Raw genomic sequence first — 18,370 nt, 5'->3', positions numbered from 1 at the left:
ACTCAGCAGGGGGAACGTTGATGGTGGGTGAAGCTAGAGTTCATTGGCTCCGCCAACTGTTGGCTTCTCTGCTGTGACCCAATGGGCGTCACCACTGCTTTAGCTGCTCCCACTTGTGGAAGTGAGGGCATGTGCAGGAAAACATCCTGATTGGCTGGGTCCACAGGCCTATAATGTTAGAGGCAATGCATTCCTAAGGAGCAGATGCAGGGAACAAACAATCAGGGAGCATGAACAGGAAAGCTGCTGCTGTTTCACTCACTTTGGGAGCTTCCCAATGGAATAGCACAGCCGCTATTGGGAACAGAATGAAGGACTTGATGGATCTTCGATCCAGCAGGGTTCTTCTTGTGATGGATGCAGTACATCACACAAGGGTGTTGGTAGGGATGGGTCTGAGCCTCCAAATCTTTTTCTGGGTGTCCCAAGCATTTCTGGGTTGGTATTGTAAGGAATTCAGGGGAAACTGAATTGGGGTGTGTGTGATCTCAGTTACTGGGTAGGATACTAAGCTGGGGAAGTAAATTATTTTAAGATGACTTTATCTGGAGATTATTTGGAGGTAATGAAAGGGGGAATGTAATTAATTTGGTGCAGGATCTGTTTGGATGTTAATGGGGGATAAATGGATCACATGCAAATATGTGTCTATAGGCGCATGCCCCAAATCTTTTAGCTGTGTCCTAGACTTCACATTGCTTTCTGTGTACCAGGATTCACACTTAACCATAAGTTCCACTGAAAAAGCAGTTATGGTCTTAAAATCCACAAAGCCCAGTAATTTGGACAGCCATGACACTTGGAATATAATCTCTACTGCAGAATTTCTAGTTGTCAGGATTTTGAAGGGGAGGGAATGAAAATGATTGTGGCCAATTAAGACAAAACATGGAACTGAAATCAGTTAATTAATCAGGAGGAAAACACTTGTTTTCCTACTCAGTCTGATTTTGCCTTAGGAACACCAAGACCTTCAGCCAAATCACAGGGCTTAAATGCAGAGTGATCATTGTTATAATCAGTTAAAATGGGCCTGTGTACGAGTTCTGTATGCCAAAGACACAGCTACCTTTGCTCAAAATGAAAAGGATGACTCTTTCCCCTGCGTTCATAATACTGCTGTAATTATTATTATGAGGAATATGAAATAACAACAATAAACACTTTTGAAATATACTGAATTTTTGCAAATTAAACTAGAAATGAATCTATAAGAATGTCAGGAGAGCTTTGCTGGATCAGATCAAAAGTCCATCTAGTTCAGCATTCTGTTTCCCACAGGGGCCAATCAGATGTCTCCAGGAAGCCCACAAGCAGGGCACAAGGGCACGAGGGCCATTATCTGACATTCAGAGGTAGACTGCTTCTGAACATGGATGGCCCCATTGTTGTTCTGGTGATTCACAGCTGTTGATGGTCCTGTCCTCTGAATTTACTGACTCTCCTTGTGGCCACTGCTGAAACCAGTGGCCACCTCCACATCATGTGCCACTGAGTTCCACAGGTTAAGTTTTGCATTGTATGAAGAAGCACTTTCTCCTATTTGTCCTGAATCTGAATTTAATTAGAAGACCCTGAGTTCTAGAATGTTTGAAGAAAGGAAGTAAAGCTTCCAAGAGCTGGGCACTTTACCTTGCTGTGATTCTTGTCCCCATTGGGTGAGTTTTCTTACCCCTCCACAATCCCCCATTGATATCCAAAGTGGCACCTTACAATTCAGAGGCATAGGTAAAAGAATCACCTTATCTCAACAATAGCCAACAACAAAATAATATTTTATACATAGATTTGCAGAATGGAGGGGCCACACAATTCTACAATTAGGTGGCAGGCTAATGACCTTTATGTTTGGGGGGGAATTTATTAACATATTGCTGGATGAGGATTTTATGGTTGTATGGTTATTGTTGTTTTTTTAAAATCTGGTTTTAAATTGTTTTTATGTATTGTATTTTGGGACGTTTTAAAAACTGCATAAAGTGACTGATAAATGAAATAAATAAACCATAATTAAGTATGTGCGGAGACAGTGACAAAGTGATAATGGGTTTTGTGGAAAGTGGCTGCAGAGACCGAGAGGCACAAGCGAGCAAACCTGTTAGCACCGTGAGCGACTTCATTATACTGGAAGGGTTGCGCTCGTCCTTGACAGATAACGGAGGTGGTTTCGGCTGTCCTTTCCTTACAATCCAGAAGCATCCTTTGCATGTCATGCCTATAAAACAGATATTGTTAGAATGAATCAAACTTGCTTTTTGACACCTGCTTTTCTCTATCTCTCTTGCAATCTGCCTGCATTAGCCATTCAGCCGTGGACTGTTGCGTCACGAGGGATTATTAGTAATCTCCTCTCATGTTATTACATTGCTGACGAGTCCCTGTGGGTCGCCGAGTTCTGATGTCTCACTTTCTAATCACTCTAGCTTCTCTGCAGACAATGTCAAGCCCCTTTTGGGAACCCAAGCTATGGACTTGACACCCAGGTTTGCCAGGCTTAGCCCTGAAAAGTGCTTGCAATATTTGGGCTTCGGTATTTCTTAAACTTTTGATGTCTGGGGCATAATGTGGTTTTGTGTGTGTGTGTAAGTATATTTGTTCTTAAATTGGATGAACGCAACTCTTAAACTGAAGAAGATATACATACAGATTATCTCAGGGTGCTCTGGCCGTAATGCACAGACAGGCCTCTTCCTTGCAATGGTATGAGTGGGTCTTTTCCTCACCCCTTTGCCTAGTCAGTTCAGGGTGGGACCAAGCCTTCTGGGACGCTTATATACCTGACTCAACTAAGAACATAAGAAGAGCCTGCTGGATCAGGCCACTAGCCCATCTAGTCCGACATCCTGTTCTCACAGTGGTCAACCGGAAGCCCGCAAGCAGGACCTGAGTGCCAGAGCACTCTCCCCTCCTGTGGTTTCAAGCAACTGGTATTCAAAAGCATAGTGCCTCAGAGAGTGAACGTAGCCACCATGGCTAGTAGCCACTGATAGCCTTAAGCTCCATGAATTTTTAAAGCCATCCAAGTTGTTGGCCATCATTGCCCCTTGTGTGGGAGTCAGAGGCCAGTACTGGGGTAACCTGTAGGCCTCTAGATGTTGTTGGACTGAATCATATCAGCTCCAGGCAGCAAGGCCAGTGGCCACGGATGGCGGGAGGTGCAGTCCAATGACACCTAGAGGGCCACAGGTTCCCCATCCGTGGTCTGCCATGAGTGACAACTGCAGGGGCTCTCCAAGATCTCCGGTAGAGGGCTTTCACATTACCTGTGGCTACCTGTTCTTTCCAGCGCGAGATACCGGGGGCTGTCCCTGGGGCTTTCTGCATGCAGTGCAGATGCTGTGGCCCCCTCCTTGAATAGCAAGGCTTCTGGCATTCCCCTGTGCCTTTTGGGCTAAACCCGAGCCATTGAACTGAAGCTCCAAATCACAATTGGCAGAGAGGGGGAACACACCTGTGGCCCTCTAAATGTTATCGGACTACATCTTCCATCAGCCCCAGCTGGCATAACCAGTGGTCAGGGATGGTGGACGCTGTAGTCGTGACTCGTGCAACATCTAGGGGGAGAGGACCAAGGTTCCCTATTCCAGTTATATACAGATCCCTGGCAAGGCTCCTAACACAGGCTTTCTCAGCGAAGTAGGAGTCTGGGGTCTTGGGTGTGTGTGTCTTAGACAACTTACTTTTTGGGGAGCAGGGTCTCAGCAGGGCCCTATGTCTTCAGCATCTTACAAGCCAATCAGCATGAAAAGGGAGTGTGTTAGCCACTGAGAAGAGTCTTCTAATGTGCTTCCTTGTCCTTTCCTGCTGATTGGAGCTGATCAAAGTGAAAGGTGAGTAGGCCACTGAGAAGTCTCTTCTCAGCAGCTAACACTCTCCCCTTTTGTGCTGATCGTCTCCTGGGGATGGCTGTTGTGGGAGAAGGCATTAGCAAGAATCTCATTCTAAATGCAGAATAAAAGAAAATTATCTGACTGCCATGAAGGGACCCTGCATTTCTGAGTTTTCCTCTACATTACTGGGCCTGCTGCTTATTTTTTTCTAGTCTACAGGAAGAGAGGGAAGGGAGAGGCTGGAGGCCAGGTTGTCGTGATGGAGACAGTGAACAGTCAGCTTACTGTGCCTGAACAAAAGACACCAACCAGCCGTGCCATGTGGTACAACAGCACATCCCAGCACAGCTGCCTGGGGCTGATGGGAGTTGTAGCCCTAAACATCCAGCGGCCATCAGGCTAGCAGTGCAGCCTTACCTCTCCGTTGGGCCAATAACTCTGCCCATTTATCTGCAGTGAGTGGGTCCAAATCAATGCTGCAGAGCTCCCAAGCCCAGTAGGTATTTATTTATTTATTTATTTATTTATTGTACTTGTATACCGCCCCATAGCCGAAGCTCTCTGGGCGGTTTACAGTAACTAAAAACATTAACAACAAATATACAAATTTAAAACACATCTTTTAAAAACAATTTAAAACACAATTTAAAAGTTTAAAACAATTTAAAACAATGTTGTATACCACTTAGAGATTTTGAAAATATTTAGTGGTTTATAAATACTCCAAAATAAATAAAATAGCCACAATGACTATACCAACTCAGATTATACATTAAAATAACCAGCAATTAAAATCCTGTAAGCACACACATTCTAGAGAAGGATAAGCTAGAAGTCTTCATTATGATGCAGAGATGTGGAATCAATGGCCCTTCAGATGTTATGGGGCTCCAGCTCCCATCAACCTCAACGAGCATGGGCAACAGTCAAGGAAGATAGAAGCCATCATCAAACAACCACAGCTTCTCCATCCCTCCCATTATCAATTCTGTAGCTTGGCATCAACATGCAATGAGATTTTGATATGGAGGCGGATGGAGAGAGAGGACTGCAGAACAGGTTTTCTGAGATGGGACAATTGCCTCTTTCATGCAACTGAGGGGTGCCTCTGCATCCACTACCACAGTAGCCATCACATGCTGGATGATCCAATGTGGTGGCTTCATTTCTCAAGGTGCACTCCACCTTTTCTTGAGCTGCACACTTTGGGAATCACTACCTTAGCCTTGTGACATTGTATGAGGAGGACATAGGAAGTTATTTGTCCTTCTATAGCTGTTTGTCCATCTATTTGTCCAATGCTGTCTACCGTGGCTGGTAGGAGCTCTCCAGAGCCTTAGGAAGATAAAGGCCTTTCCCATCAATTATTCTAATTCAGAGCTGAGGAACCCTTGGCCCTCCAGATGTTGCTGGACAACAGCTCCCATCTTCCCTAAACATTGGCTATGCTGGCTGGGGCTGATGGGAATTGGAGTCCAACAACATCTGCCGGGGTCAAAGTTCCACAGCCCTGTTCTAACTGGAGATGCCACAGACTCCACCTGGGGCAGGTGCTCTCCCATTGAACAAATGCCCCCTTTCCTCCATGCTTTAAATGTGGTGCCTTCCAGATGTTGCTGGCCTACAGTGCCCATCATCCCTGACCTTTGGCCATGCTGGCACTTGGGATCCCAACAACATCTGGAAGGCCCCATGTTGGCTACCCTGGCACTTTTATCTTCTCAGCACCAGATCCTACATTTAAAAAAACTAAAAAGGGGATGTCATTAGACTGCATTGCAGGAAGCTGGATGGCAGCTTTCCCTGCTGTGAAGCCCTTCAGCCAAAACAACCCTGCCACCCCTGCGATGTTTGGGATACCCAGGCCTCCATGTCTGGACAGAGGTGGGGAGGGAAGCAGCCTTGGGGCTTGTAGCTTAGGAATGGTCCTGCGTGACTGTCAAGTAAATTCATGCCAAGATACTTTCGAAGCATGGAAGGAGGTGGGCATCACTCAGCGGGAGGACACCTGCTGTGCATGCAGAAAGTGCCAGGTTGTCTGTGCATCTCCCGTTGGATCAGGTAGCTGTTTATGGAAAGACTGGCCAAATCTGATGGGGATGTTCTAGCCTCGACGGAAGCCACACGCCCGGTTTCCTCCCCCAACTTGATCAGCAGCAACTGGCTTGATGTAGGAAGATGGACGATGATTCCTCAGCTGTGAAAGGCTGATCATTGTTTGATTTAGCTCATCCCTGCTAATGGTTTGTCGGGGAACGTTGCCCACTGTACACATCATGCCTTTTATGGTATATATTAATTTTGCATCAACGTTAGGCCAATAATCCCAGCTCCTTTTTAATTCCCTTCATGTATTAGCAGTCAAAATGTAGGGTTTTCCCCTTGTCCTTTGTGTTTGTGCTTTTTTAAAAAAACCCACTAGTGTATCATATTTCATAAAGTAAAAAGAATGGACCAAATATACTGTCCCCACCCCCACCCCCGATTGCTCTGGAATGAAGAGTGGAAAGACGTATTTTTTTGTGATTTGAACATTTCACACACAGCAGCTCCTGCCTTTAAATGGCGCAAACATTAATTCTGAAGAGGGATGGATGGAACTCAAAAATGGAAGCAAATTAACTTGATGGTTTCCGTGCCTTGAATCTTCCCTTGTTTTTGTTTTAGCAAAATGGCCTGCATCGTGGCTCACTTTCAAAATATGTGTTGGGAAAGTGGGGGGGGGAATCAAACATAAAGGTCCCCCTTGTCACCAAATGGCAAAACATGTAAGCTGGGGTTGCCAACCTTTTTAGGCTCATGTGCACATTTGCATTGTTAAACAACTGCAGCCCCCTCCCCCCACACACATCAAGAGAGACAGGTAGAGAGAAGTTGCCCAGGTGCAAGCCACACTTTTCCAAGGGTTCCTGGTTGAAGTAAGATCCAATAAAATTAACCTGAGCCTTGAAAAGCACATAGAACTGAAAGAGGAAGTGGTACAGAGCGCCACTCTTCCAACTTCCTCCTTCAGCTTTATGTACTTTTCAAGGAAGAAAAAGGTAACCACCTCCTGGTCAAGGGGGGGGCAGTGAGTGAGGGGGCTCAGAGGCACCAGGGAAAACCTCAGGAGCTCCTCTGTGCCCACAGGCACCGTGTTAGCAACCAAGTCATGGGAAGTTGGCGGGGAGTGGTGGCGATGGTAGGAAGCTCTGTGGCATCCACTTGCCTTTCAGGAGCCACTGGGTTGGCTGAATGCTGGCTCAGTTGGCAGCTGCGCATGGGGAGATTAAAGCCAGCTCTGCCAAATACTCCTTCCCCTGGAGGAAGCACTCCCCGCTGACTGCCATTGTAATTATATGACTACACTGGTCTTTCTGCCAGCTGAAATTTTGGGCAGATCAGGATCTGCGGGTGTACCCCGAAGGGGAGTTGGATATAGTGGAAGTCCGCTCCCACCGGCTCCACCTCTGCCACACCCCTGGATTGCCCTGTTTTCGGGCTTTCTGCTGACTACTGCCGGCTCTCCATCTGCCGGGCTGGGCTTCTCTGGTGGACCCTCAGCTCAGCTGGGACAAGGGGCTTTTGCCGGTGGCACCGGGACCCTGCCAGATCAGCCTGGGGGGGGGACCACTTCCAACTGTCCCCAGCCCGGCACGAGTACAAATTGGGTTACACCCCAAGCCTTAAATGATAAGGGATATACACCTGAAAATGGTACTAGCATTCATACATTTATTCTTGGAGGTTTGAATATTGACTGCAAAAAAAAGAAAAAGAGAGCTTAATTATTAGAGGGTAGATGAGACTCAGCTGCCTCTGGAACCATCCTGAGCGAGTCATGAAGACTAAAGAATGGTGCATTTCAGGCCCCTGACTGGGGTAAAATGTAAATGTACTGCCTTCGATTCCGACTTATGGCAACCCTATGAATAGGGTTTTCATGAGGCTGAGAGGCAGTGACTGGCCCAAGGTCACCCAGTGTGCTTTGTGGGGATTAAAACCCTTGTAGTCCAACACTCTAACCACTACACCACACTGAATATTCTTTTTGCAGATGACTTTAAAAGGGAACTAGCCAAATTCATAGAGGAGAGGTCTACTTGTGGCTGTATGGAACCTGAGAGGCAGAAGGTAATACTATTCAGGACCAGTAGGTCGGGGTGCAACAGCAAGAGCTGTTGCAACTCGCATCCAGCCTGTGAGCGCCTCCTGGGATCTGGTTGTTGAGAAATAGGATGCTGGACTTGATGGGCCGTTGGTCTGATCCAGCATGGATGGCTCTTCTTATGTTCTTACTAGCCATGATTGTTCATACTAGAACCTCCATATCTAGAGGCAGTGTACCTCTGAACATTATGCTGGGGCACATGGACCTATTGCCCCTCGATGTGAGGAACAGTTGGCCCTCCTGATGTTGCTGAACTATAACTCCCATCATCCCTGGCCTTTGACCATGTTTGCTGGGGCTGATGGGAGTTATAGTTCAGCAACCCCAGGAGGCAAAAGTTCCCCACCCCTTGCATTTGGGCTTCCTAAAGGCCTCTCTGGGTGGCCACTGCAGAAAACAGTCCGCGGGACTAGGGCCTTTGCTCGGAGCCAGCAGGGCCCTTTTGAGGTCTGCCTCGAAATTTGCTCACCGTAAGAGTGGCTCGTTTCCAGTTGCATTTGCCCTGTGGTGACCCCCAAGATGGGCCTTAACTTCACAGTTCTCCCCCTCCCCCAACAGCCTGCCCCAACCCGGAAGAACGTTTTCCAGATGTTTTCAATCCCAGCTCCAGCCTGCATGGCGATGGGCAGGGATGAGGGCAGTCGGAGCCCGGTAACATCTGGAGGCTGGCCAGGCTGCCGGCGATCCCGAGGGTGCGGAGTGCCCCCGAGGGTGGGAACAAAGGAGGCACACATGGGGGGTGGGGTGGGAACCACGATTGAGCAGGGAGACGAAGATGGCCTCGGAGGCACCCACGGGGTGGGGGAGCAGGGAAATAGCGAGAGGAAAGGGCGGGCGTGCCCAGCGAGGGTCGGGTCTTTTCGCGAGGGGGGCGCGGCGGCTTTCGCTGGGAGGGGCCGGGAGAAACCCAGTAAGAAACCAGCCAAGCGGGACGTGCGCTTGGAGGAGGAGCGGCGCGGATTGGGGCCCGGGCAGGTCTCCCAGGCCCGGATCGGGGAAGGTTCGGCTGCCTTGCCTCGGGCGAGGCGGCGGCGAAGGAAGCGCGCTGCTCGGGAAAGGACAAAGGCTTCTGCGGGAGAGGCTGCTCCTGGGCGGGGACTACAGCCGTCGAGGGGCGGGCCAGGGGCGGGCGCTGGAGCCGCAGCGGGCGGGCAGAGCGGCGGCGGCGGCGCTGGAGGCGGGAGGTGCTGGAGCAGCGAGGCCGGGCCGGGCGGATCGGCCGCGGATTGCCAGGCGGAGGCGGAGGCAGAGAGGCAGGCAGCAGCATTGTCGTCGCTAGCCTTCGGTCGGGAGGCGAGGCCGGCATGGAGGGACGGGCAGCGGCGGAAGCCGCCGCTGTGGCCAGGGGAACGCCGGTGGCGGGCGGCTCCGGGGCGGCGCGGTGACCGGTGGGGCCGGGGTCGGGGCCGGCCGGCGGCGATGCGCCCGCCCTGGCTATGGAGGAGCGCTGGCACCGCGTGCTGGTGGCGCTGCTGATGCTGCTGCTCTTCGGCGGGCTGGTGCTGCAGTACGTGTGTCCCGGGAGCGAGTGCCGGCTACGGCAGCGCCTGGCCGAGGGCGCCCCGTCCGTCTTGCTGGCGCGGCAGGCCGGCGGCGGGGGGGACCCGTACCGGGCGGAGGACGAGAGCCCGCCGCGCTTCGTGCCGCGCCTCAACTTCTCGGCCGCCGACCTGCTGCGCCGCGTGGACTTCCACATCGCCGGCGACGACCTCATCGTCTTCCTGCACATCCAGAAGACTGGCGGCACCACCTTCGGGCGCCACCTGGTGCGCAACATCCAGCTGGAGCAGCCCTGCGAGTGCAAGGCCGGGCAGAAGAAGTGCACCTGCCTGCGGCCGGGCAAGCGGGAGACGTGGCTCTTCTCGCGCTTCTCCACCGGCTGGAGCTGCGGGCTCCACGCCGACTGGACCGAGCTCACCAACTGCGTGCCGGCCGTGGTGGACGGCAAGAAGGACGCCCAGCTGCGCCCCACCAGGTGAGCGGCTCGCCGGGAGGGACGGGACCCTTGCAGGAGAGGGAAAACGCTTTTTGGAATGAACAGGGTTAGGATCTGGTGCTTTACTACTGAGGGTGGTAGCCAATGCTAGTCTTACTCAGAGTAGACCCATGGAGCGAATAGACATGGCTAACTTGGGTTCGTTGTTTTCAGCGGGTCTGCTCTGAATAGGAGTTAGTTGAATACAACCCTGAATTCTCAAAGCACTTTAAGATCCATCTGCCGGTCCTGCTGGATTAAACCCAGCCATTGCAGGCTGAAAACTTCCAACCTCTAAAAACTGCGTCGAGGGTAATACACCTCCACCTCCCCGATTTCTCTTTTTTGGAGAGAATCTTTTGCCCAGTAGAACATGCAACCTCTCCATCCCTTTCCATTCTCCCTTCACTATCCGTAGTGACAGCAAGGTGAGGATCAGGATCAGTGGCCTTGCCATGTTTCCAAGGCGTTTTTCCTCTTTGGGACTTTTTGACTTGGCTACTATGTGCTTTCCCCTCCCTCCCCTCCTGAGCAATTTTATAGCAATCTCTTATCATTTCAGCACATTACAGCTGTCCAGTTTGTAACCCAGGAGTTTTTTTAAAAAGTGCTTCGTTTTTCTTTGTTCTTTTGTGGTCCTCTGCTATGAGCAGTTGGTGATTAACGTGAATCATGAATGCGGATTCTTCATGTGCATTACGGGCTTTCATTTTGCTTTCTAAAAGTGACTTTGCTCATTTGGGTACGTAAACCCCCTTCCCTTTTCCCTAAATGCAAACTTAATTGCCCGTTGAGCTAAAAATGAAAAAAACACACAACTATTTAGTGAATCCCTTTCCAGCCTGGTGCCTTGCAGCGGTTGTGGATGACAATTCCATTCAGCCTGGCTGGGGCCCATGGAGTTGTGGTCCAAAACTCTTCAGGGCACTCTGTCTGGGAAGGCTGACGTAAGTGGTGGTACCGATTTCTCGTCCTTTTAGGCCTGGTCACACAATTTGCAGAGAGAGACTAGACCAGGGGTGTACCTGCCCCAGATGATGGACTACAACTCCCATCGCCCCCAGCCAGCATGTCCAGTTGTCAGGGATAATGGAAGTTGTGGACCCAGCTTCTGGAGGTCCCCCATCACTCTGCTGGGTGATATTACTGAGCAGGCTCAAAGTCCCAGACACCTGGGGAAATCATTGGAATATCTTCACAGCCTTATCTTCCCCATTCTCAGTTGCCTGTCCTGCCTCTGAGCTAATTTTGCCCCTCACGATCTTTTCCTCATTTGATTTTATTGACCCTGTGTCCAAAATAGGCTATTGCGTTCAGTGCAAAATTGTCTGAAGACGGAAGGGTTCAGTTGCTGCTTTGTAGACTGTGCTGTCTAGTACAAGGGATGGTTAAACATGTCATAAATTGGGGGTAGGGGTGAGGGAACCTGGTGAACTGTTTCATAGTCAGGTGGACTTGTAATTTCTGTATGTGCTTTCTCCATCAGTTGATGCCAGATGTGGTTGAGGAAGGTAGACTCTGCTAAGCCATGCAGGATCTTTCATTAGCTTTGAAAGTTTATGCATGTTTCCCTGATGCGTTTTCTTGCTTCAGGGATTGCGTAAAGCCATGGGAGCACCACGTCTTGTGGCTGGCGTGCTTGGGAGGGAGCAGGAAGGGAAGCCCCCACATCTTTTTTTAAAAAATGTGACATGGGCAGAGTTAATTTTTTTTCCTGAGTTCCAGAGATGGAGAGAAGATGTGTTGCCCGCTAACCTAAGTGTTTTTTTCTAATTGTGTATTTTGGCTTTGCTTGATTCCTTTAATGTGCTCTTGGTTGGCCTATCCGCAGACAGTTTACCTGGGAGGGCAGGAGAGACATAATGCTTGTTAATCTAGGAGTCCCAGCCGTCTCAGGAGCTGTGATAATGGTCTACTTTAATGGCATTTGCACTGCAAAAACATAGCTACTGCTTAGCATACAAAAAAAGCCATTTTAAATAGTTTAAGCTCAGTAGTTGTCAAGTGATCCAGTTTTTGGAGACTGATAGTATAAGCGCTCCTGAGGTTCCGGGTCTCTCCCAATAACTGAACGTTATATCTTTCTGTTTGTTCTTTGTTCTGGAGGGGTCCCTGTGGGTGCTTTTGCATTATTGAGGTTGGTCACTGATATAAAAACTCTTCTGGTTTTTTGGCTGGAAACATGTTTTGGCTCCAGTGAGAGAACCATGCCGGGAGATTGTCCAGGGTGCGTTCTGAGTTGCTCTCATGTGTTAAATGCCTTGGGAGAGTGCGCAGAGTGGTTGTGAACCCAGGGAAGCTCCGAATCCCAGATGCTCAGAGATTTGAGTTGCATATGAATTTGGGCCAACCTTATACCAAGCTTCTTTGCAGGGAGGACGTTACGGTGCAAGAGGTAGAGCAGGGACCCATCCTTAAAATGGCAGTTTGGAACAAAGGGTTATGCCTGCGGTGTAGTTTCTCTTGGGCCACAAGCATTCACCAAAACCTGGGATTTTCCCAAGTCATGGGCCTTTCAGCAGTTTTGTTTCTGGCAGCTGTGGAAGGAAGGCCTGTGGTTTGTGGGTCAATCTAAGAGACAATATCTTGTGCCTTCTCGGGGATCTTATTTGCTTTCAATCCCATACAAATAGGACTTGATCCTTCTGCACATTATGGTTTCATTTTAGGAACCTATTTGAAAAACAGCTACTCTGTGGCCTATTTCCAGGGTGGTTAGTTTGTGTGTGCGTGCGTGTTCAAATCTTTCCCTATTTCTTTTATTTTTTTTTTTTTCAATAATTTTTATTCAGATTTTCATAAAACATACAAGACAAAATCATAAAACATTCAAAGACAAAAAACAAAATCAAAAATAGTTAAACAAAAAGAAAAAAAGAAAAAAAAAACAAAAATAAAAAATAAAGAGTAAAATATTGACTTCCCATTTGTCAAAGATCAAATCAGTTATAAGTCTATAATATATAACAATCCTGTCTCTTAAGTCATATTATAAAATCACTTTCCTCCAGTAGTTATCTTACTTAATCATCAAATCTCATAAACATTACTTTATTCTTTCCACAAAAAGTCAAAGAGAGGTTTCAATTCTTTAAGAAATATATCTATCAATTTTTTTTTCCAGATAAGCATATCGATTAATCCATCTCATTACTAATTATGATAATCTTATTGTCATAACCATAGTCAAAATAAACATTTCAATTAATCCATCACATCAGAATCTGTTAGGTTCAATAATTTCAGTAGCCATTGTTCTATTATCTCTATTAGTTCCATTTTCCATCTTCCATCTTCAGTAGTCTTGTTAAGTCCAGTAATTTCAATATCCAATCTTCCATTATCAGTATTCCATAATAGTCTTGCTGTCAAAGCCATAGTCATATAGTAAGAGTCTGATGGGGATTACCTCTATCCCAAATATTTTCTTGCCATCCATTCTGAATAGGTTGCTGAAATACTGCTGTAAAATCATATCTCTGTTCTTTTTTTCAAAATACACTGGGTCATCTCTTAAAAGTTTTTCCATTGTCACATGGCTGCAGTTAATTCCATAGATTTTCTCTATATTGGGCTCCATCACATCATTCCAGTCCAGAAGATTATCCATGCCATTGATAACTTTATCTCTAGAATCTTCATTCATTTCTTCAGAGATAACATTGAGTTCCAAACAATAGATTTTATTTCTAAAGTCCATAGACTCCAAATCTTGTTCCTGTTCCACGTTGGTTCCAATCTCCGGGATCTCCTCTCTCACAGGGACCCCTATTCCAGTCTCCAGGGTCACCTCTCTCACAGGGACCCCTGTTCCAATCTCCGGGGTCTCCTCTCTCACAGGGACCCCTTCCAGGGTCACCTCTCTCACAGGGACCCTTATATCTTTAATCTCCTGCTTCATTTTACTCAATTCAATTTTCATTATCTCAATCTCATCCATTATTTTCTGAAACATAGTTATTTCCAGATTTTCAGCCACTTTCTTAATTGCCATTTTAAAAGAAAAATATAGGAAAACCACTTCTTATTTCAGCAACAATTGGGTTAATACTCCAAACTTGGTGACATCACAGTATAAACAGAGCAGACAGCCTTATCTCTCCAATAGTTAAGTAAACAAAATGCAGTTCCCAGGATCGAAACAATTAATGGCAATCGTCAAGAAACAGATTCGTCAAAATAAAATAGACCAAAAAGAGAGTAGTCTCAAAACAGTATAATATTTTTCAAAATAAAAATCTGGAATAGAAATCCCTCTTCTGTGTATATCTTTAGAATGCAAATCCAGGACAGCTTTTTGCAACAAAAACAGAGATAAGCTATTAATTAGTGCGTAGCAGAGAGAAGTTATGGCTCCCCAGTGAGATGTCCAAAACCGATCAATCTGGCAAATCTCTTTTAAACAGCAACAATTTAAGTCAAGTAAAAGAAAAATATAGAAAGAAGGGTGCTTGCCTGTTAATGCGTTCTCTCTTAGAAGATAAGATGAACGTTCGCTTTAACAGATAGAGCTTGCTGTTGAAAATCCGTCCCACCTTCGTCGGCTGGACCTCGTCCCATAAATTAATGAGATCTGGTCGTCCCAACAAAAATAGGCTTTGAGGTTAATCTCTTCGTTTCTCCCTACCCGGGAGAAGTTTAATCAGTCAAAAAAAAAAGAAAAAACTGACTGATATATCTGAATAAGCTTCTTTTGAGGCAGGAGCCCGTCTCAAAAGCAGGCACAGGCTAAGTCACCCTTCCCGGAAGTCATCTTTCCCTATTTCTTTTAGAGCTGTTAGCAGACCTAGAAACTGCACTGGTGGTATGAAATAAAGCCACTTGAGGTGCGTTTATGAACGGTGTTTTAATTTTAAAAAAAGGACAACCAGGAATTTAGTTTATTTTCAAATATTTACTGTAAGTAGTAATGCGACTTCTGCGTTTGGGGTTAACATTTGGCATTTTCTGGTACTTAAAACCGCTAGACGTGAGCAACTGTGCCATCAGTAAAACGGAAGGGAAAAGCCTGAGCATTGTTGATAAGGAGAATTGTTGATAAGGGGACTTGTTCCCATTCCAAACCGGCGCCTGGATGCTTCAAAAGAAATATTTGATTGCAGTAATTAGTGTTTGCATTTTAAAAAGCTGATACATCTGGGACAGAAGATGTTTTGTCTATGATTATCGTAATATACGTGGGAGCTAGTTAAGGACCAACATGAGGGGGGGGGTGGCATGAAAAGAGAAGCTGTGCGATTCCGTGGCTGCCAGACACGTTATCAGTGTCGCTCCTTAATATTTATTCTGTCCCACGCTATCTGAACCATGAGGTCTAAGCACAGATTTATTTGGAACCAATTGTGCGGCATCTTTCTAGAATTTCTTTTCTGCCGGTTGACACCACAGTGCCATCTACGGAGAAGGCTTAGAATAATTGCCCTCCCACTTTCTTTCCAAGATGAGATCCCAGACGGTTTGCCTCTTCCAGCCTTTCCTTTGTCTGTCTTCTGTGCTTCTTTTTGGAACTCTTTTCCTTTTTTTCTCCTTGCGAGTCTGCTTTCCGTTGAAAATCCCAGTCAAAAGAGTCTTAGCGGTGCGGATTCAAGCCCCTGCACCCTTTGCTTTCCACTCGTGCCCATGGTGGGTTTTATAGGCAGAAACAGAAGCAGGCAACCAAATGGGGCTCCAGGTTTGCTGTTTTGTCCTCCTCGCTCTGTTCCCCAAACTTGGTTTTTCCTGCAAGAGAGCGATAGCCGGCGTGTGAAATTTAGGGGGGAAAGGCCGCAGCTCACTGGCAGAGCATCCGCTTTGTGTGCAGACGGTCCCAGGTTCAATCCACGGCATCTCTAGGAAGGGTTGGGGGAGACTCCTTCCTGAAATCCTGGGGCTGCTGCCAGTTAAGGTAAACCAACCTTCCCCAATCTTTGGGTCCCCAGATGTTGCTGGGCTGCAGTTCCCATAATTCTTGACCATTGGCCGTTCTGGAGCTGCTGTCCAGCAGTGTCCGAAGACCCACGGGTTGGGAAGGGCTGGTGTAAACTGCTGTTCTTCAACCTTGGGACCCCAGATGTTGGTGGACATGGTTAACCTGGCTGGGGTTGATGGGAGTTATTCCTGCATTGAGCAAGGGGGTTGAACTGGATGGTCTTATAGGACCCTTCCAACTCTACTATGCTGTGGTTCTAGTCCGAGAACATCCGGTTGAAGAGTGCTGGTGTAGACATTACTGAGCTACATGGGCCAGTGCTCTGAATTAGCATCAGGCAGATTCTTGTGCTCCTAAATCCAGTGGCTTTTTCCTTTGCCAAAGCCAACTTGTTGATAAACAAGTGCAAGATTGAGGATCTGCCTGTTGTAAATGGGGGGGGGAGTTTTGAAACTCTTGAGTTGTATCAGAGCCTTGTCTGTTCCTAAGAATGTTTTAAAAAGTCAGAGTATATAAGTAGACTAGATGGGCTGTAAGTTTAGAGCAGAGCTTGAGTTTGAACCAGAAACCTCTAGCTCCTCGCTCATGTTTTCAACCACTGTGCTGCACCATTAAGTACGTCTGCTTAAGGGAAGTTCGAAAATAGTCCTGCAGCTGGTCACCTAAGTGTGGGGAGACAGACCTTCATCCAGTGATTAGGAAAATATAATACTTTGAGATGCAAAGCGTGTTTGCGATCAACATGCCACCGGTGACTGAGGCTGGGAAGACGCCAGGCATTTAAAGCACAGAACTTCTCCCAAAGAATCCTGGGAGCTGTAGTTTGTTAATGGTGCTGGGAATTGTAGTTTTATGAGGGGTAAGATACAGTTCCCAGGATTCTTTGGGGGTGGGGGAAGTAATGTGCTTTAAGTATATGGAGTGTACTCAGCCTCACCCTTGAACATTTGCCTCTTAGAAGGTATTTAAATTAAAACAACCCCCTCAGGTGTAACCTGAAGCTTGCATTGCACCTATGAGAGCCTAATCTAGGGATAGGGCACCTTGGACAGCTCCTTGAAAGTTCGGACTAAAACCCGGAGTGGATTCCACTGCCCCATTGACATGCAGCCACCAGCTGCTCCCTCTTGTCACTTTCTGTTTTAAGGTAAAGAGCAGTGCACCGTTCATGGCACATTCTCTAACCTTTTTGAGGGGGGTGCATACCAGTGGTGGGTATGGCCAGTGGCTAAAAGTGGGTGGGGCAACAGAGGTGACCTTTGCCTTTTCCAAAGTAAACTAGATTCAAGCCCTGCACAGTTCAGAGAGAGGTGTGTGTAGATATGCAGGTGTAGAGATGTGAAGGCCCAGGAAAAACACACATAAAAAATAGGGAAAAAACCCTTTTTTCCCATTTCCCCCCAATTTTTCAGTAACCCCTCCCCCCCGAAAAAATGAGAAACAAATGGAAAAACAAATGTTTCTACCTCAATTTTTTCCAGTTTTTTTCCAGGCCTACACGGCTGTGTGTGTTATATTGTTGCTATAATTAATTGTCCGCCCTTCATCCTGAGATCCCAGGACAGCACACAATTGTTGAAAATACATCATTGAAAACAATTGTGTGTGCTCATGCACAGACATACGCCTCTCTACCTACATTCAGGCAAGTAAGAGACATTTTCAGCGTTAATCTCCAGCCAGGCAAAAGCACTAGAGGGCCACATTTGGCTCCCAGGCCCAAGGTTCCCCACCCCCATCCCTGCTTTATGGCTTTAATAACAGTCCAGCATTTTTCACTCATGGCTGTTGAGCTTAATATCCAGCCTGATAAAGAGCTCTGGAGGACTCAAAAGCTGATGAAGGTATTGCCCTAATAAGAAAGATCATCTTACCCCTTATATATGCAGTTGATCACTGCGCTCTGCAGGTGAGGGCCTCCTGCAGATACCATCTAATCAGGTCCGTTCTGCTCAACATAGGAAATGGACCTTTAGTGTGGCGGCACCTACCCTTTGGAATTCCCTCCCCTTAAATATTAGACAGGCACCATCTCTGTTATCTTTTCGGCGCCTACTGAAGACCATCCTCTTTCATTAAGCCTTTTAAGTAGAGACCTTATCCCAGTCTGCATCTGTGTTGGAATCGCTTTTTAAGTTGTTTATAAGTCATTTTTAAAATATGTTTTTAAAAATGCTTTGTTTTCATATGTTTCAAAGTCTTGTTTTTTAGATGTTTTAGAGTGCTTTTACTATTCTTGTTTGCTGCCCTGGGTTCCTTCTGGGAGGAAGGGCAGGATATCAAATAAATAAATAAATAAATAATGGATTTTGTAAGAAATTTATTGCATTTCTTACAGTGAATTGTGTAACTTTTTTCTGTTTATGTTGTGAGCCGCCTTGTGCATAAATTGTTATGGAAAGGCAGCATACAAATAAACAGTGATGATATTGATGATTTTGGATTATTTTTCTGATGGGTCAACTTCTGCTTTTTGTGTTGAAAACAAAGATAACCTCAAGACAGTT

General features: G+C 46.8%; 1 protein-coding gene across 1 annotated transcript in view; it reads left to right on the top strand.

Annotated features, from left to right (window-relative positions):
• The first annotated feature begins 9,140 nt into the window (after nt 1-9,140).
• Nucleotides 9,141-18,370, top strand: part of HS6ST2 (heparan sulfate 6-O-sulfotransferase 2) — a 147,147-nt gene continuing 137,917 nt past the window's right edge. The window contains exon 1 of the mRNA XM_061598210.1: nt 9,141-9,955. Coding sequence (XP_061454194.1) covers nt 9,417-9,955 — 539 coding nt within the window. The 5' untranslated portion in view covers nt 9,141-9,416. The remainder of the gene's footprint in view (nt 9,956-18,370) is intronic.

Source organism: Rhineura floridana, chromosome 16, assembly GCF_030035675.1.
Source record: "Rhineura floridana isolate rRhiFlo1 chromosome 16, rRhiFlo1.hap2, whole genome shotgun sequence".
NCBI classification, from domain to species: domain Eukaryota; kingdom Metazoa; phylum Chordata; class Lepidosauria; order Squamata; family Rhineuridae; genus Rhineura; species Rhineura floridana.
Note: the sequence above shows the minus strand (reverse complement) of the source record. Positions and strands in the feature narration are given on the sequence as shown.